This window comes from Babesia bovis, chromosome 3 (genome assembly GCF_000165395.2).
Source record: "Babesia bovis T2Bo chromosome 3, whole genome shotgun sequence".
Lineage (NCBI taxonomy): Eukaryota > Apicomplexa > Aconoidasida > Piroplasmida > Babesiidae > Babesia > Babesia bovis.
Genome location: NC_010575.1, coordinates 2253855 through 2267948, shown reverse-complemented (window position 1 = coordinate 2267948; position 14094 = coordinate 2253855). Strand labels below are relative to the sequence as shown.

Genomic DNA, 14094 nt, shown 5'->3' with positions numbered 1-14094 from the left:
AATGATGAAACTATGTATCATTACCATCTTTCGGGTCTGAGTATTGATGATACGTTTTTTTCTGATTCATTTCGCATGAAAAGCAGGTGCCTAGTTCTATGTACAAGTGCGCCCCGTTGTACATGCGCATAAAATCATGAGGGTTAAGTTTGGTGCTTCCTGCTTGTGGTAGTTTCCTCGTTCCCCCCTCGAACATTTTATATACTAAAGTGCCATGTTCATATGTAAACATATCTACTGTGCAAGACCATGATGAGTTACAAACCTGGTCCGTGTTTCTGACTTTGATGAAACCACTACAGGCTATCTGATATTTAACATTATGTTGCTATTCGAGCAGTGATATGCGATCAATGATGATTAATTAAAACTTTCGTTCTTCCGAGTTTATATGCGGAAAAACCTGGAGACCTGATCTGATGTATCGCTTTATCACTAGCTCCTCATCAAGAAGAGTATCGTGTCGACTATCAAGGCAGCGGAGGCGCATACAGTCGCGATAATGGCTTTCTGTTACGAGTATGTATAAGTAATTCCCCTGAAGAACCTACCATCATATTGTCCTTCACCCCAACAACGCCTGCTACCGAGTACCCTCCGATGAACGTTAGTATCACGCCGAAAATGGCGTTCGCGCCTCCGCTGAAGAATCGAGTCACTACAAGATGCTATAAAACTTACATTATGGGCGGTTTGTATGCCGATACCTCCGACTTTGTGCTTTTGAATTTGCTCTGGACATTCGACACCAGACGTTGGTATCGCCGCTCCTCAGCTTCCCTTAGCACTGACTGCAGATCTGTAGATTCTCTTGGCTTGGGGATTTTACGGTCTACAGTGCGTTAACAAAACTGAATAGTAATTATTTACCTGTAATAGATGTGTTTTTCATTATCTCATATAGCTTGAATCGTTTGGGCTTGATTGCGTCATACTCCTCATTAGTGAGAACATCGATAAACTCGTTATGATTCACTACCTATGAGGATATAGTGTCTGTTAGCTTAAACGAACCAGACTGATGAACGCATCGAGGTGAATGGAACTACCATGTGACATTTCCTTGGCAACATCAAGCATGTCGTCCACTAACACTTCATCCTTATCATCAGAGTTTGTATCAACGTTTCTGCGTCGAGGTACCAAACTTGTATCTTTCCCGGTACTCTGGGAAGTACCCATATTCTCCAGAATGTGCCATGATCGCACGCGAATAAACTCCTCGAGGAACTCATCTACCTCAGGAGTGCGAACGAAATATACAGCAGAAAGTGGCGGCTTACCCATGTGTAATATATATGATACAAATTGAACTAATATGCCAGGATATATAGTACATACATCCAGTATGGCACAACGGTATGTCTATGTGTCGCGATAAATGTTGAGTTGGGTTTTTTATGGCGTTATGTATAATATATAGTGATGTAAAGTAGTTGTTATAGTAGTATTACTTAATGTGAAGCACATGTGTACAAGAATCTTATAGAATATCTACTCTATGATGTGTGTTCATGTCCACACACGTCTCTCTATTGTTTAAAGTCAATCTATATAAATGGAGGACTACGTTAACAATGTTATGATCCTATGTAGATTACCTACATGTATTCGCAATGATACTTGAAACCACAGGATGGTATTCCTACGATGAGTTTACCCAGGTCTATACTAGGTTAAGTGATCCGGAGGAATATCCATTTATCGCAAGAAAAATCGCATTATGGAGACTTCGTGGAAAGGTTCCAGCAGCTGTAACAGCGACGGAGTCGCTTTTATGTGCCCTTATTGCGGATAGCCAAAGGTCAAGGTCTGATTCCGAGCTGTGTAGTCTGTATGCCATGGCGGTTATAAGGTTGGTTTAACAATCCGTGATGTTAATGATTTTCAGAGCCGTCAATTTGGTGCTTGACCACGAGCAAGATGGGGAATATGCACGTAGTATGCTCTTCTTAGCTAAACAGTGCGATTTACCTGAGTATATCATCCAGGTTAGACACGAATGCTCCCATCGTGAGATACCTGATTTACATACCCTACGGGTGGCAGTGCTGGATGCTATTAATTACTTGTATAAAAGATATTGGTAAGTGGCATTAAACGATTTGAATTTTGTTTCGTTTATTGGGGTCATAGAATCTTTCAGGTCAGCCCAGTACAAAAGCATAATGTTCAAGTTGAACAATGTTGACTACAATATGCTACAGTTGGAGTCACTGTTAATATGGTCGTATAGCACAGTGCTAACAAAGCTAGATCGAAGTGCTGTTGACCCAATTTTACTGTGGAATAAATTCCCTAATAGTGGTTGTACTGCCGGGAAATTGCTACATTCTGGTAATCCGTATTTTAAATCTGCTGTGAAAGTCAGTAATCGAGCATTGCGTTTATTACGAAACTTGTTGAGGTTATCGATAAACAGAAGATATACACTATTGTCACAAGTAGGTACTAAAACAATGGATATATGTATATTCAGACGATGTCTACTGACCAGAAACAATATGGAAATGCTGTGATATTGAAGCTTGTGCCACGTGTATCTATGATCGCACGGAAATTGGTTGAGGGTTGCGTTCATAGCAACTTCTTTATTTCGGTGTTTGTTGAGTTCGTGTTTGCCCACTTCGATTCATCGCTGGATACCGTGTTCACGCTTTTGTTTTTGGACATTGTTAGTCAGATGCCGTATAACTTCGTTATAGAGTGAGTTACAACGTTTGTGACGATATAATACAGATTATGTGCCACAATGCTCTGCGTTGTGTTTGGATTATCTGATGTGTTGGCTGATGAGAACGATAACAACAGGTGGACATTGTATGGAGTCAGGATTTCGGAATATGACGAGTTCCTGTTGTCTCCACCTGCCGAGTTCATACGTAATACCTTGGCAATTGAAGTGCCGAAATCCAAATGCTCATTGTCACACCGAGGCCGTATAAACTCGTGGATGATAGATTTGCTGCGTTGTGCAAACCACGTAGACAATAAATATCATTGCCATGAGTTACCTGTGCCAGTACAAGTCTTAATTTGCGCCGATACAAAAGAGGCTCGAAGACTATACATAGCTTCGGGGAATGCACTCGTTCGATTATCAAGTGGATTTCGAGCTCTGCTGCCCAACGTTATCGTTCAATTATCATTGAATAATAAGTCTAGAAACATGATTAAGTCACTAAAAATGCTATCGTGGGAGGATGACCCACTATCACATGCCCTAAGTCTATATGAATGGCTATCGCAAGATCATGCTCTAGGTACACTAAAAGATTACCAGTTCGTCAAATTGGACGATATAGAGATACAGAAGCGTCTAGATGTGATATCCAGTAAATACCAAGATAAATATGCAAATATAGACATGATGCTCTCCCCGGGTACATATTGGGATGCCCATCGCTGGAGAATACAATTTACCGTCAAGAGACTCGAAGCGTCAAAAGTATATCACTCAAGAATAATAGATACGCTACGCAGTTTATTACGTGGAACTAATAAATCAGATGGTCTATGGACCAAAAAAAGTGGTCAGCAAGTTGTATACGGATTAGACAATTCCGATGCAACCTTACAACCCATAAGGCAATTTTTGAAACTCGTTGCGGGCCTTGGGGCGGCATTGAACCCCCTTTCCTACCGCCAACGGTTTTCCTAAGTCTACTCTTTATAATATTGAATTTTCTTTATTCATAAGTTGCAATTGCTACTTGATAGTTGGTGACAGACAGCGAATATAACATTGCGTGCACATAGAAAAGACGTTCATGTAATCGTGGTTTTTCACCCCCGCAAGAATAGACAAAACACGAAGAAATAAGACATCCATTATTGTAGGATCAACTTTTGAAAGCCTTTATGGATTCAGAGTCTACATTTGGGTGAACACATATATAAAATTGGAGTGATTCGGCAAGAAAAAATTGCATCGATCGACTTGTAATCATTTTATTGCGGTTAAGTAACGCGGTATGTTGTGCACAACCACAGGCCGTTGCTCGTGTTAGGATAATAAACGGCATACAAAGACTCAGCATCTCTACCATAGAATATATGATTAGAGACCTTTTCAAAACATAGACTTTGGGACAAATTGCATTCCTGCATTGCAATATTGTCTGACATATATCTCATGTTGGGTCATTCAGCGGCCGAAACGCCTTGTTGTGTGTGTTATCTAGACTTCGAGGTGTGTTCAAATTAACTTGGTAACTCGAGAGTGTGGAACATATACTACTTGTGCTTATCGGAGGGTCATTTGCTACAAAAATCTTAGATATTGAGGGCCTCTGGATGTATGCGGCCAATTATTGAACATCATATCTTGTTAAAGAATACAACACTGAGGCCATCAGGCTGTTGTTTTAGTTGTTTTTCTTCGCAAAGCGTGGTGTTTGTGGATACAACGCCATTGCGGTTGCGATTTTTCGATGTTATATAGACAAATGGCTTCAAGCAGTACAATGGCGGATGCTAGAACCTGCACTGTTGATGAATACTACAATTGTGACAGCGATTCTACGCCAATTGACTTACCTGCAACTCTAACTGAGCTTTTAGACGACTTGTCAATTCCAGGATCGCTTTCTTCTAGATATGGATCCGATTGTAATGATGGCAGTTCTATTCCTTCGATGCGGCAAAGCATAGAGGATGCTTCAGTGGATATAGCAACTGAGCATGTAACAAATAGGCTGAGTGAACTCAAATTTCCAAGTTCAACCCTTCCACACCCAGATGTCTCCCCTTTCTACATTCCGCTACCAGTGCGAAGTGTTCCCATCAGTGGTGCTCCGTACCAACACATGAGATCACCAATATGCAGATTTCAACAAGGTCACGCGCCTACTACTGTATATAACGGCATGCACAATCAAGTTCCTGGTTATTATCCTAAGCCAATTAATAATGATTTAACTCCGTTCACCGAGGCAGCAAACTGCTATGAGAGAACTACGTCGGATTGCGAAAAATCGGTTGGTCAGCGTACGGTATATTCATCTGAAAATCACGAATGGGATGAAATGACACGAGGGCTTTCCACGAGTGTATCCACGCTCTCTGGTATTCAGGACGGATATGAATATCTGTCACCATCTGTTGATGCGACTCTGCGTAATATGCAAACAGGGTTCGGTAGCATTGATTACAAGTATATGCCAAACGGTAGCATGGTCCCTCATCCAAGGGAGCAAATGTATACCATTATCAATGGCCAAACTCCAGATCATGGAGGAAATGATAAAAAGACGATGAAGCAGGTTGAGTTTTCAATACTTAGCAGTGCTAAGTTGAATGCTGCAAACGAATTCAGAAGAACGTCATTGTGCAAGTACTGGCAACGTGGCATTTGCCAAAACATTGATTGCAACTTTGCTCATGGTAAGAAAGAGTTGAAAGGGACGGTTGGTGTATGGAAGACTACACTTTGCCATCATTGGAAAAACGGTACATGCCGTATCGGAATTGATTGTCGTCATGCTCACGGCGAGGAAGAATTACAGCCGAAGAACGTTCCACTCAACGTTATTAAGAACAAACTCTTGAACACGATACTGCGCGACGATATCGCTAACAATCGTGTTGGCGCAAACTCCAGTAACCAACCTGTGAAGGCCAAAATGTCATCACTTGAGGCCACTAAAGAAGCCTCTTCAAAAGAATTGACGACCAACTCGAAGCCAAAAGCTGAATCAAGTCATAGGCATGCCAGACGCCGCAGAAACCATGGCCGGCGGAGTTCGAAATAATGGATCTAGTATACACATCCGAGTGGCTATGATTGCATGGTTCATTTTATCTGATACATGCCGTTAATGACCATGTATTGGTTGTGTACAGAAGATTGCATTGTTATCTGTTAAATTATACTGGCTCCGCCGATAAGTGTTGATTGCCTGTGGGATCAACACGGTTCCTCTGCATCGAGCGTTGAGTCATACTTGTTCAAACTGTGATAATGACTATTGTTGCACGTATGCTGTGGGATACAGAACTGCCCTGTATGGGATAATTACTAATTGTGTTCGGAGTGATGGTTGTTATTACGCTTCCGAAGCATTACCGTCGTTTGTGCATTTTTGTCCATTGACAAATTGTTGGCACTCCTTAAGGTAATTTTCTTGGCCGTTGGACATTCTTTCACACCTCATGATGACTCTAATGTCCCTTTCACGGCTCTCTCAAGCAGTCTTACGCTTTCAGGATTCTATTAATTCACCAGTTAAACAGCTTGGTAGATATTGCTTTGCAGTGATTATGTGTCTTCGGTTTGCAAACTTGTAGTTATGCACGTCTATGAAGGCAATATATGCTCAAGGATGATTACATCAAGCTTATGTTGAAGTCACTGATATGTATACCAGGTAGAATTTACGTCATTATATCTTTATTATTGGATATAAGTGGGCCATCTACACTAGCTAGCAAAGATTCAAATCTGGTATGCCTTAAGTGTCGGTAGACTTCATGAATGCTATGACGTGGAAAAGAATGAGAATGGTAATGACACATCTACAATACAAACATCTTCTATGTGTCTACGCCACTAGACATGTAGTGAAGTTAATTGTTTATTCGATTAACGAAACGTATCCCGGATTGTATAGTACAAATTCAAATGTACATTAAGACATACGTTACCACTTTGCTCTATAAGTGGACCCTTGTATAGTCGTTACATCTATACGCTTCGAACGTTGCTTAATTGTTATAATAGTGTAAACATAGGCATGATATTATGCCATTATTATTCGTATTAGTGCCTTTTATTACAATACTGGGGTGAGAAGAAGATGTACATATTTATTATAATATATTCATTATGGTTACACACAATGCAGGTAGTTATGGGTTTTACTCAGCAAACCAAATAAGTTCATTTTCTAATGACTGGGCTGACTTCGGTAGCAATGCTGAGTCCTTGGAATCTTCTATAAACGATGCCGAACCTTCCGGTGCTCAGGATAGCTATTTTCACTCCTATGGATATATAGGAATTCACGAAGAAATGCTAAAGGATGCAGTACGTACAGGTGTGTGTATCCACGGCAGAATTAAAATTATACATTAGGCACATATCATAAAGCAATAACCCAAAACCGCCATTTATTCGAGAATAAAGTTGTACTGGATTTAGGCTGTGGAACTGGTATTCTTTCGTTGTTTTGCGTAGCGGCTGGTGCCAAACATGTCTACGCCATAGAATGTAGTAACATAATACACCTTGCAAAAAAACTAATTCAACGAAACGGTGCGAACAAAAAAGTAACCTTTATACATGGAAAATGCGAAGATATAGATCTTCCAGTGCCGGAGGTTGATATTATTGTCAGTGAATGGATGGGATATTTCCTACTATATGAAAATATGCTCCAATCGCTTCTGTTTTGTCGTGATAAGGTGGGTATTGTATTTTATGTTTAGTACTTGTACAGTGGTTAAAACCAGGAGGTTTGTTATTTCCTGACAGAGCGCGGCTATATGTTGGTGCCATAGAGGATGCCGAATATAAAGTTAGTTTGCATCTCATGTTTATAGCATCATTTATAGTGTGATAAGTTGGATACATGGCGTGATTTATATGGCTTTGATTTTTCATTAATGAGGAGCCACCTTCTAGAAGAACCCTTAGTGGATGTGGTAGATCCCAAGTCCCAGAATACCACCGAATGTTGTATTCTAGACCTGGACTTGAATACTTGTAGGATATCAGATTTAGATTTCGCAACGGAGTACATGCTTGTAGTACAACGCAGAGATTATGTCCACGCTTTTTGTTTTTGGTTTGATGTAACCTTTTCTGCTTGTCACAAACCACTAACATTAAGCACAAGCCCCAAAGATAAGTACACCCATTGGAAACAAACAGTATTTTACTTACCTGATGATTTGACTGTTGATGTTGGCGATAAAATACAGGGTATGATTGCTGTAAGGCGTAACGCCAACAACCCTCGAGATATTGATGTTAAGTTGCTCTATCACCACAAAGGTAAGCTTATTAAGAAACTAATCTTACGTTTCAGGGGTAAATCATAGTATTCAAAATACACATTTTTATCGCATTCGATAGTTTTGTTGACAAAATTTTAATATCATACCCTAATTTCACAGTACATAGCCATGCGGTGTTAACATGTTGGTTGCGTTAGCCAAAGTAACATTGGTTTTGTAATGGTGTATCAGGAGGTAAATGTCTTCTATGAATGTAGCATGATGATATCTATACATCGTAACATTTAAATATAACTCATCCTTATTAACCCGTAGTACATCTAAACGTGGCAACATAAAAACAAAATACTAGTTACCATAATTAAACAGAGTTAAATAAAAACAACTAGTATTTTTCGACAAATGGAACAGGGTCCATAGCGATGATGGATTCTGGTGTAGCCTTTACAAGGTAACCAGGAGCAACAGGAGCGGGTTGCCTCTTGACCTGAATCTTCTTGTTTTCCAACTTTGCCTTGCGTTTAAGTTCATCGTTAAGAGCGACACGCTTCAAAAAGTCTTCACGGCAACGACTCTTACGAACGTGTTCAATGTGCACGTGAATGCGCTTCAAAAGCTGCTTGCCACGGACAACCTTCTTAATGATGACACCTAATGATCTCGGGGTAATGTTGTAGACCATGCCAGTTTTACCGTGGTAGTAAGAGTAAGGCATACCCTTGTGGACAGAAGGGTCACAAAGGATATCGACGTACTCCCCAACGCGATACTGCTGCAAATAGCGTCCAACTGAAGGCATTCCATTGCGGCGGAAAGCCTTCGAGAACTTGTCTCTAGTACGAGCGCGTTTACCGTAGGAGTGCGGCATTATTATATCCAATTAATAGATGGGGCCTAAAAAACGATGAACAATGGCATAAATCTTCGCCTAAATTCGACTATATAATTATATATGGTGTACCATGTTAAACACGGCTGATACAAATAAAACTGGTAATGTATAAGGTGTATTGAGGAAATTAAGTTCTCATCCCACCCTACAAGAGCAGCGTTCTTACCTTGTCTTCGGTTTTAACTCGTACTTTTACAGCCGGTTGTATTTATATTATATGAAGAAACAAATATATCCAATTTTCAGAATGCCAAACCTTTCGTTTACCATTGTATTGACGCCGCATGGGGAGCCGTGCTAACCTCCCCCATGATACCAGGGTCGACTACCGATATACGCTAAATGTATATTTTAATGACGTTATAGTGATATATCCATGTTTATTTTTGGTTGTAACGTATGATATCTTATTGGTGTAAATATGTGCAAGACTATGCTACCAATCACGTGCAGCGTCCATTACACCTCTAAATCTATCTGCTTCTCACACATACAACTAAGTTATATATCGAAAACCATTACATCGACATTGTCAGTCGGCCTCGACAATTTTGGCCTCTTCCTCACCTTTTTGGGCTACACTATCGAATCCCTCGACTAGTTGCGGAATGTCTCCTTCCTGGTCGGCGTGGTTTCCAGCTTGAGGAAGATTAATGCCGGCAGCAGAAAGTTGCTGAAGTATGTCAGGCAACGATATTTCGCGCTCTTCTTCGACGCCAGAAATAACGTATGTGTTAGCATTTGGTGCTGCCTGTACCTTGGGGTTGCTAAAGATCAGTACGTGACCGTCATTCTTTATCATCTGAACCTCTTCGATGCCCGGAATGTTAGCAGCGCCTATTGATCGTAGTCCAAATTGTAAACGCTTGTCATCACCAACCAGCTTACTGGTCTTTTTCATCTTCCTTCTGGCAGTGCCTTTGCCACCAGTTTGGGTACCAGATACACCCATACGAGCACGTAGCCGCTCACGAGCAGCCAACATATCAGGCGTTACATCATCCGCTACAGCGACAGTCATCCTGAAAGTCAGATCTATATGATGATGTCTTGTACAATGTTGCTCCTATAAAAGGTACCCCCGTTGCAGGTGTAACGTAGAAAGATGTCTCAAAAATTACAACCTAACTGCCAATTGTTGTGATGAGCTTGTTTTTCACAGTCCGCTCAATTTACAAATTTTGTAGACATTGGATTCCACCGTTGTTCGTACTGGTGGACTGTGTAGCACAATTTGCAAAAAGAACCAGCTTGATTCCTAAGTCCCACTACCTATAGGCGTGATCCCACAACAATTCGTGAGAGAATCCTTGTTAGCCGATTAATATCGGTATGTGCAATGGTCCATTTATGCTTAATCAGCCAGGTGACTTGCGTATGATGGGGCGTCGAACAGCGTCCAAACATAAAGCATATCAATGACCATAATTGGACGAATGATGTTACGGTTTATTATCTAAAGCTGTTTCTATTGTACTAAGTAATCTTATTTTTAATATATATATCTCTGTCAATGCAGACAAGTTGATGTTATATGTACGACATACATTTCCTTGTATACCATATTAGAAGACAATATTAACGCTCTATCACCACTTATAAACTTTAGTAAATAAGCATATTCACTGTTGTTTTACTATTTTTTATCTGTCATTTTGTCATACTAAAAAAAATCCCTTATATTGCATAATGAACTACAACAAGCCAGTTAGACTTATATCCTTATTAAGTTATTTTTATCAAAGATTCATCCATTTGATTTCGACTTTTGTTTTGTTTATAATGATTTTCACACTTTGTAGTACAAAGTTACCTCGGACTTGTTGTTCAAATTCGACCATTAGACAATCCTCATCGTAGTTTCTTTTGTTTGGTCGTGTTATTGATTAGACAATTATAATGTACTGTATATTCGGCTTTTGTTTTATTGATACTATCATATTATGTCGTTATAATAGATGCTGAAACGTTATAGTTGAATTCCCTATGATTTTTAATTGCGACTCATGGTATGATGTCGGATAGCATATTAGGGTTGTGCCGAATTTTGCCGTATAATAAAATCCCTCTGGTAATATGGAAACCAGTCGATAGCTTACATTTTGTCAGCAGCCGATATGAGTTAATGGGCACAATGTGATGAACTAGTTCATATAGTATGATAATGTATGCTTGATGGAAGGTAATAGAAATTTTGTTTTCTTTATTGCCCTTTCTCTGTGATCGTTTCCTACTCTGTCATCTCAGTGTTAGTTATGAAATATATGAGGCGGCATGATTGTGGTTAGATTCTACTTATATAAATGTGTCACTAGGCATTATTACTGGTACAAGTTATATATGTCTATAGTCGAATATACTTCCTTCGCTATAGGGCACCCTCCTGATGATTCCACAAATGGTATTGGGTAAACGGAAACCAATCACAAAAATTCTTGGGAGCACTTGTACCAGATCTTTGAACGTTCATCTACGTGATCAATGGTGAATAAAGTTGACTGAGTTTCAGCGGAGCTGCTGTGGGCAGTTTTATTGCATTGAAATATAGTGTAGTACATCTTTTCATACTTCACGGGAAATTGTTTACCATTCATTATCAGCCAATCACTACTTATTGACTTTCATCAACCAATCTGGAACGCAAATCAAGAATTACTATTTATTTTAGGAACATTGTGGACTAGGCAGTAAGGTTGATATTTTTATAGTGCTGCCTGTTGAACTACATTATTATCTCCAGATTGTTGATGAATTGATGTAGTATAGTAACTGGAAATACAAGGAAATGAATGACAGTGATAAATGAAACGCAGTTATCAGAAAGGGGAAAATATTCAAAACATTAACTGTAAGGATTATTGACTGTCAAGGAGCCCATGAAGGTAATGTCATGTGGTGATGAAAATGTTGCTGAAATTGGCAGTTGTACATGTTGTTCTCTTTATATAGATATGAGAGATCTCTCTAACATTTCAATACATATGCAAGATGTTGGAAGGCCCTATCACAATAAGGAACCAGTAAATACATCACCTATATTTAACGGATATTGGATAAAATTTCCAAATTGAATGAATTTTAGTCACCATAAGAATCCAGAGAACAATTCAGTAAATAATGCTTTGAAAGAATATATTCTACTAATTCCGGAATCAATGTTGGGAACATATGAATACTACATAACACTTGAAGTACCAGTTCAAAGAAACATCGTAAAATACTACAAAAGAGACCCGTCGATAGATTATATATTTGCTGTTTTCCAATGTCATTTGCCTTTTGAGTGGCCCAGTTAACTGTGTGGGTTGATGGTTCAATATATATTTTTTGCGACAGTCGATCGTTGGCAAATTTTAGGCATTGTATACATGCATTAAATAGATGATTACGTGGATCCTTGACTAGTGAACAACACTTTTGATTATGACATTATGATTTTGTCTATTATTATCGTCGACCACCAACATGTGTCGTCTATGTGGGTTAAAAAAACGGTGGGATTACTTTCATTATGTTGAACTAAAGTGCCAGATCATGCATTTTAACACTTTCAGAGCTATGTACATGATCGATTGATCTTGAGGACGACATAAAACTAGATAATTAACAACGACAGCCAATGACACTTTTGACACTACAATTTCTATTGCTGTTTGTCGGAACACAGTGTTGTTTATATTGACCACAATTGAACTGCATACTATGTTAACATTAATATTAATAAACTATTATTTAAAAAATCTTTTCTACTTGAGTTTAATAGATCATACAATGTTTCCCACTGAGATGACACATTAACGTATATGAATTAAAACACATGTAAGAAACGGATCACAATAATCATATAATAGTGAAGGGATTTAAGTGATAGAATGAGATGATGGGTGTCATATTCAGGAAAATACATTTTTATGACAGTGAAATGTAATAATTGATTCGACTGGTGTATTCTACATTGTAGTGTAACACGCATACTATATATGTTTAAAGTGATACATAATACATCAATTCATGACACCCTGCGTAATTTTATAAAACATGCTCAAAGCATGGCAACGCTATTAGACAAAATTAACAAGTGTCTAAGGAGATACGATTTCCTTGTCCAAAGGAACGTGCACATTTTCTAACTGTGGGAAAACTTTAGTAAGTGGGCCATGTGATGATATCCACTTAACATGAACACCCTTATTCTCAAGACGACCTTCGGATTGATATTTCAAGTAATCTTCCCTCGTGAAATTGGTAAATCCCCAGTTGTTAGAGATGAATATCTTTTGTCTACCTGGGAATTTGTACTTTGCCCTACGCAAAGCCTCAACAGCTTTTGGCACGAGAGCTTCCCTTGTCCTTACGGAGATCAGAATTTGACCAATGTCTACCCTAGCGACAACACCATTTGGTTTGCCAAAAGCACGTCTCATACCAGTTTGCAATCTATCGGCACCAGCACACGAAAGCATTTTGTTAATACGCAGCACGTGGAAAGGATGTACCCGAATCCTGATGTGGAAAGATTCTTTTCCACCTGATTTTACCATGAATTTGTTAGCACAGATACGGGCAGCTTCGAGTGCTTCCGATGATATCTGTTCATATTCACCCGAAACCAGATGGACAGCATAAGGGAAGTCATCAACATCGGCTCCCTTCAATCCCATATCATAAATCCTGATTTTTGCATCTGGTACACCTCTGCAAAACCTGGATTTTGGGTATGGTTTGTTCTTGCAATAGCGATAACACCTTGCCGGTCTTCGTCCCATATTGTACTAAAGACGTTGTTGCTCCTATACAACTGCACATTCATTAAACGTCGTATACAATATAACAACGACAATACAAAAATATGTAAAATACTACTTAAACGAATATAGGCGTTTAAAAATACGTAAATAAGCCATATGAATATATTAGAGTGGGGAAAAAGCAATTTCCAAATAAAAGAAGCATAAAAGCGAGTCCATAACACGGCAATAAGACACTTACCTATAAACGTAATGGTTATAATGTATAAAAACTATGATTCTATAAGCTGGTCTCCGCTAGAATCGTTTTGACGATGAATGGGGCAGACTTACATTGTGGCACAGATGGCTATCACTTAGATTTTCATTTCTATTTCCATAGGTTTTTCAATTATATTTATAACAAAAATGTTTCATGTTATTATATTTAACTTGATTATAAGTTTTTGAATCGCGGTAGTAATATATTGACGCGCAATTCAGTTATTTATCAAG

The 14094-nt window shown here is 39.0% G+C and overlaps 7 protein-coding genes across 7 annotated transcripts; 3 read left to right on the top strand and 4 right to left on the bottom strand.

Moving 5' to 3' along the window:
• Positions 1-306: 306 nt before the first annotated feature.
• Positions 307-1343, bottom strand: BBOV_III010570 (Endoplasmic reticulum-based factor for assembly of V-ATPase family protein). The gene is made up of 5 exons (XM_051767787.1): positions 1015-1343; positions 871-979; positions 682-832; positions 552-642; positions 307-510 (listed from the first exon to the last, which is right to left on the bottom strand). Exons 1-5 carry the CDS (start codon positions 1285-1287, stop codon positions 436-438), a joined length of 699 nt encoding a protein of 232 aa, XP_051623548.1. The 5' UTR covers positions 1288-1343; the 3' UTR covers positions 307-435.
• Positions 1344-1539: 196 nt separating this feature from the next.
• BBOV_III010550 (Las1-like family protein) lies at positions 1540-3702 on the top strand. The gene is made up of 5 exons (XM_001612128.2): positions 1540-1855; positions 1892-2086; positions 2147-2444; positions 2480-2706; positions 2740-3702. Exons 1-5 carry the CDS (start codon positions 1617-1619, stop codon positions 3659-3661), a joined length of 1881 nt encoding a protein of 626 aa, XP_001612178.2. The 5' UTR covers positions 1540-1616; the 3' UTR covers positions 3662-3702.
• Positions 3703-4185: 483 nt separating this feature from the next.
• BBOV_III010540 (Zinc finger C-x8-C-x5-C-x3-H type domain containing protein) lies at positions 4186-6331 on the top strand. Its single transcript, XM_001612126.1, has one exon. The coding sequence runs from the start codon at positions 4434-4436 to the stop codon at positions 5751-5753; it is 1320 nt and encodes a 439-aa protein (XP_001612176.1). The 5' UTR covers positions 4186-4433; the 3' UTR covers positions 5754-6331.
• A 481-nt stretch (positions 6332-6812) lies between these two features.
• BBOV_III010530 (Protein arginine N-methyltransferase 1) lies at positions 6813-8109 on the top strand. The gene is made up of 5 exons (XM_051767764.1): positions 6813-7037; positions 7076-7404; positions 7440-7517; positions 7555-7996; positions 8031-8109. Exons 1-5 carry the CDS (start codon positions 6827-6829, stop codon positions 8075-8077), a joined length of 1107 nt encoding a protein of 368 aa, XP_051623547.1. The 5' UTR covers positions 6813-6826; the 3' UTR covers positions 8078-8109.
• Positions 8110-8302: 193 nt separating this feature from the next.
• Positions 8303-9087, bottom strand: BBOV_III010520 (putative ribosomal protein L21). The gene is made up of 2 exons (XM_001612124.1): positions 9018-9087; positions 8303-8853 (listed from the first exon to the last, which is right to left on the bottom strand). The coding sequence occupies exon 2, from the start codon at positions 8825-8827 to the stop codon at positions 8345-8347; it is 483 nt and encodes a 160-aa protein (XP_001612174.1). The 5' UTR covers positions 8828-8853; positions 9018-9087; the 3' UTR covers positions 8303-8344.
• A 273-nt stretch (positions 9088-9360) lies between these two features.
• BBOV_III010510 (nascent polypeptide-associated complex (NAC) domain family protein) lies at positions 9361-10189 on the bottom strand. Its single transcript, XM_001612123.2, has one exon. It carries the CDS (start codon positions 9870-9872, stop codon positions 9384-9386), a length of 489 nt encoding a protein of 162 aa, XP_001612173.1. The 5' UTR covers positions 9873-10189; the 3' UTR covers positions 9361-9383.
• Positions 10190-12912: 2723 nt separating this feature from the next.
• Positions 12913-13927, bottom strand: BBOV_III010500 (putative ribosomal protein L10). The gene is made up of 2 exons (XM_001612122.2): positions 13841-13927; positions 12913-13649 (listed from the first exon to the last, which is right to left on the bottom strand). Exon 2 carries the CDS (start codon positions 13615-13617, stop codon positions 12934-12936), a length of 684 nt encoding a protein of 227 aa, XP_001612172.1. The 5' UTR covers positions 13618-13649; positions 13841-13927; the 3' UTR covers positions 12913-12933.
• Positions 13928-14094: the final 167 nt, after the last annotated feature.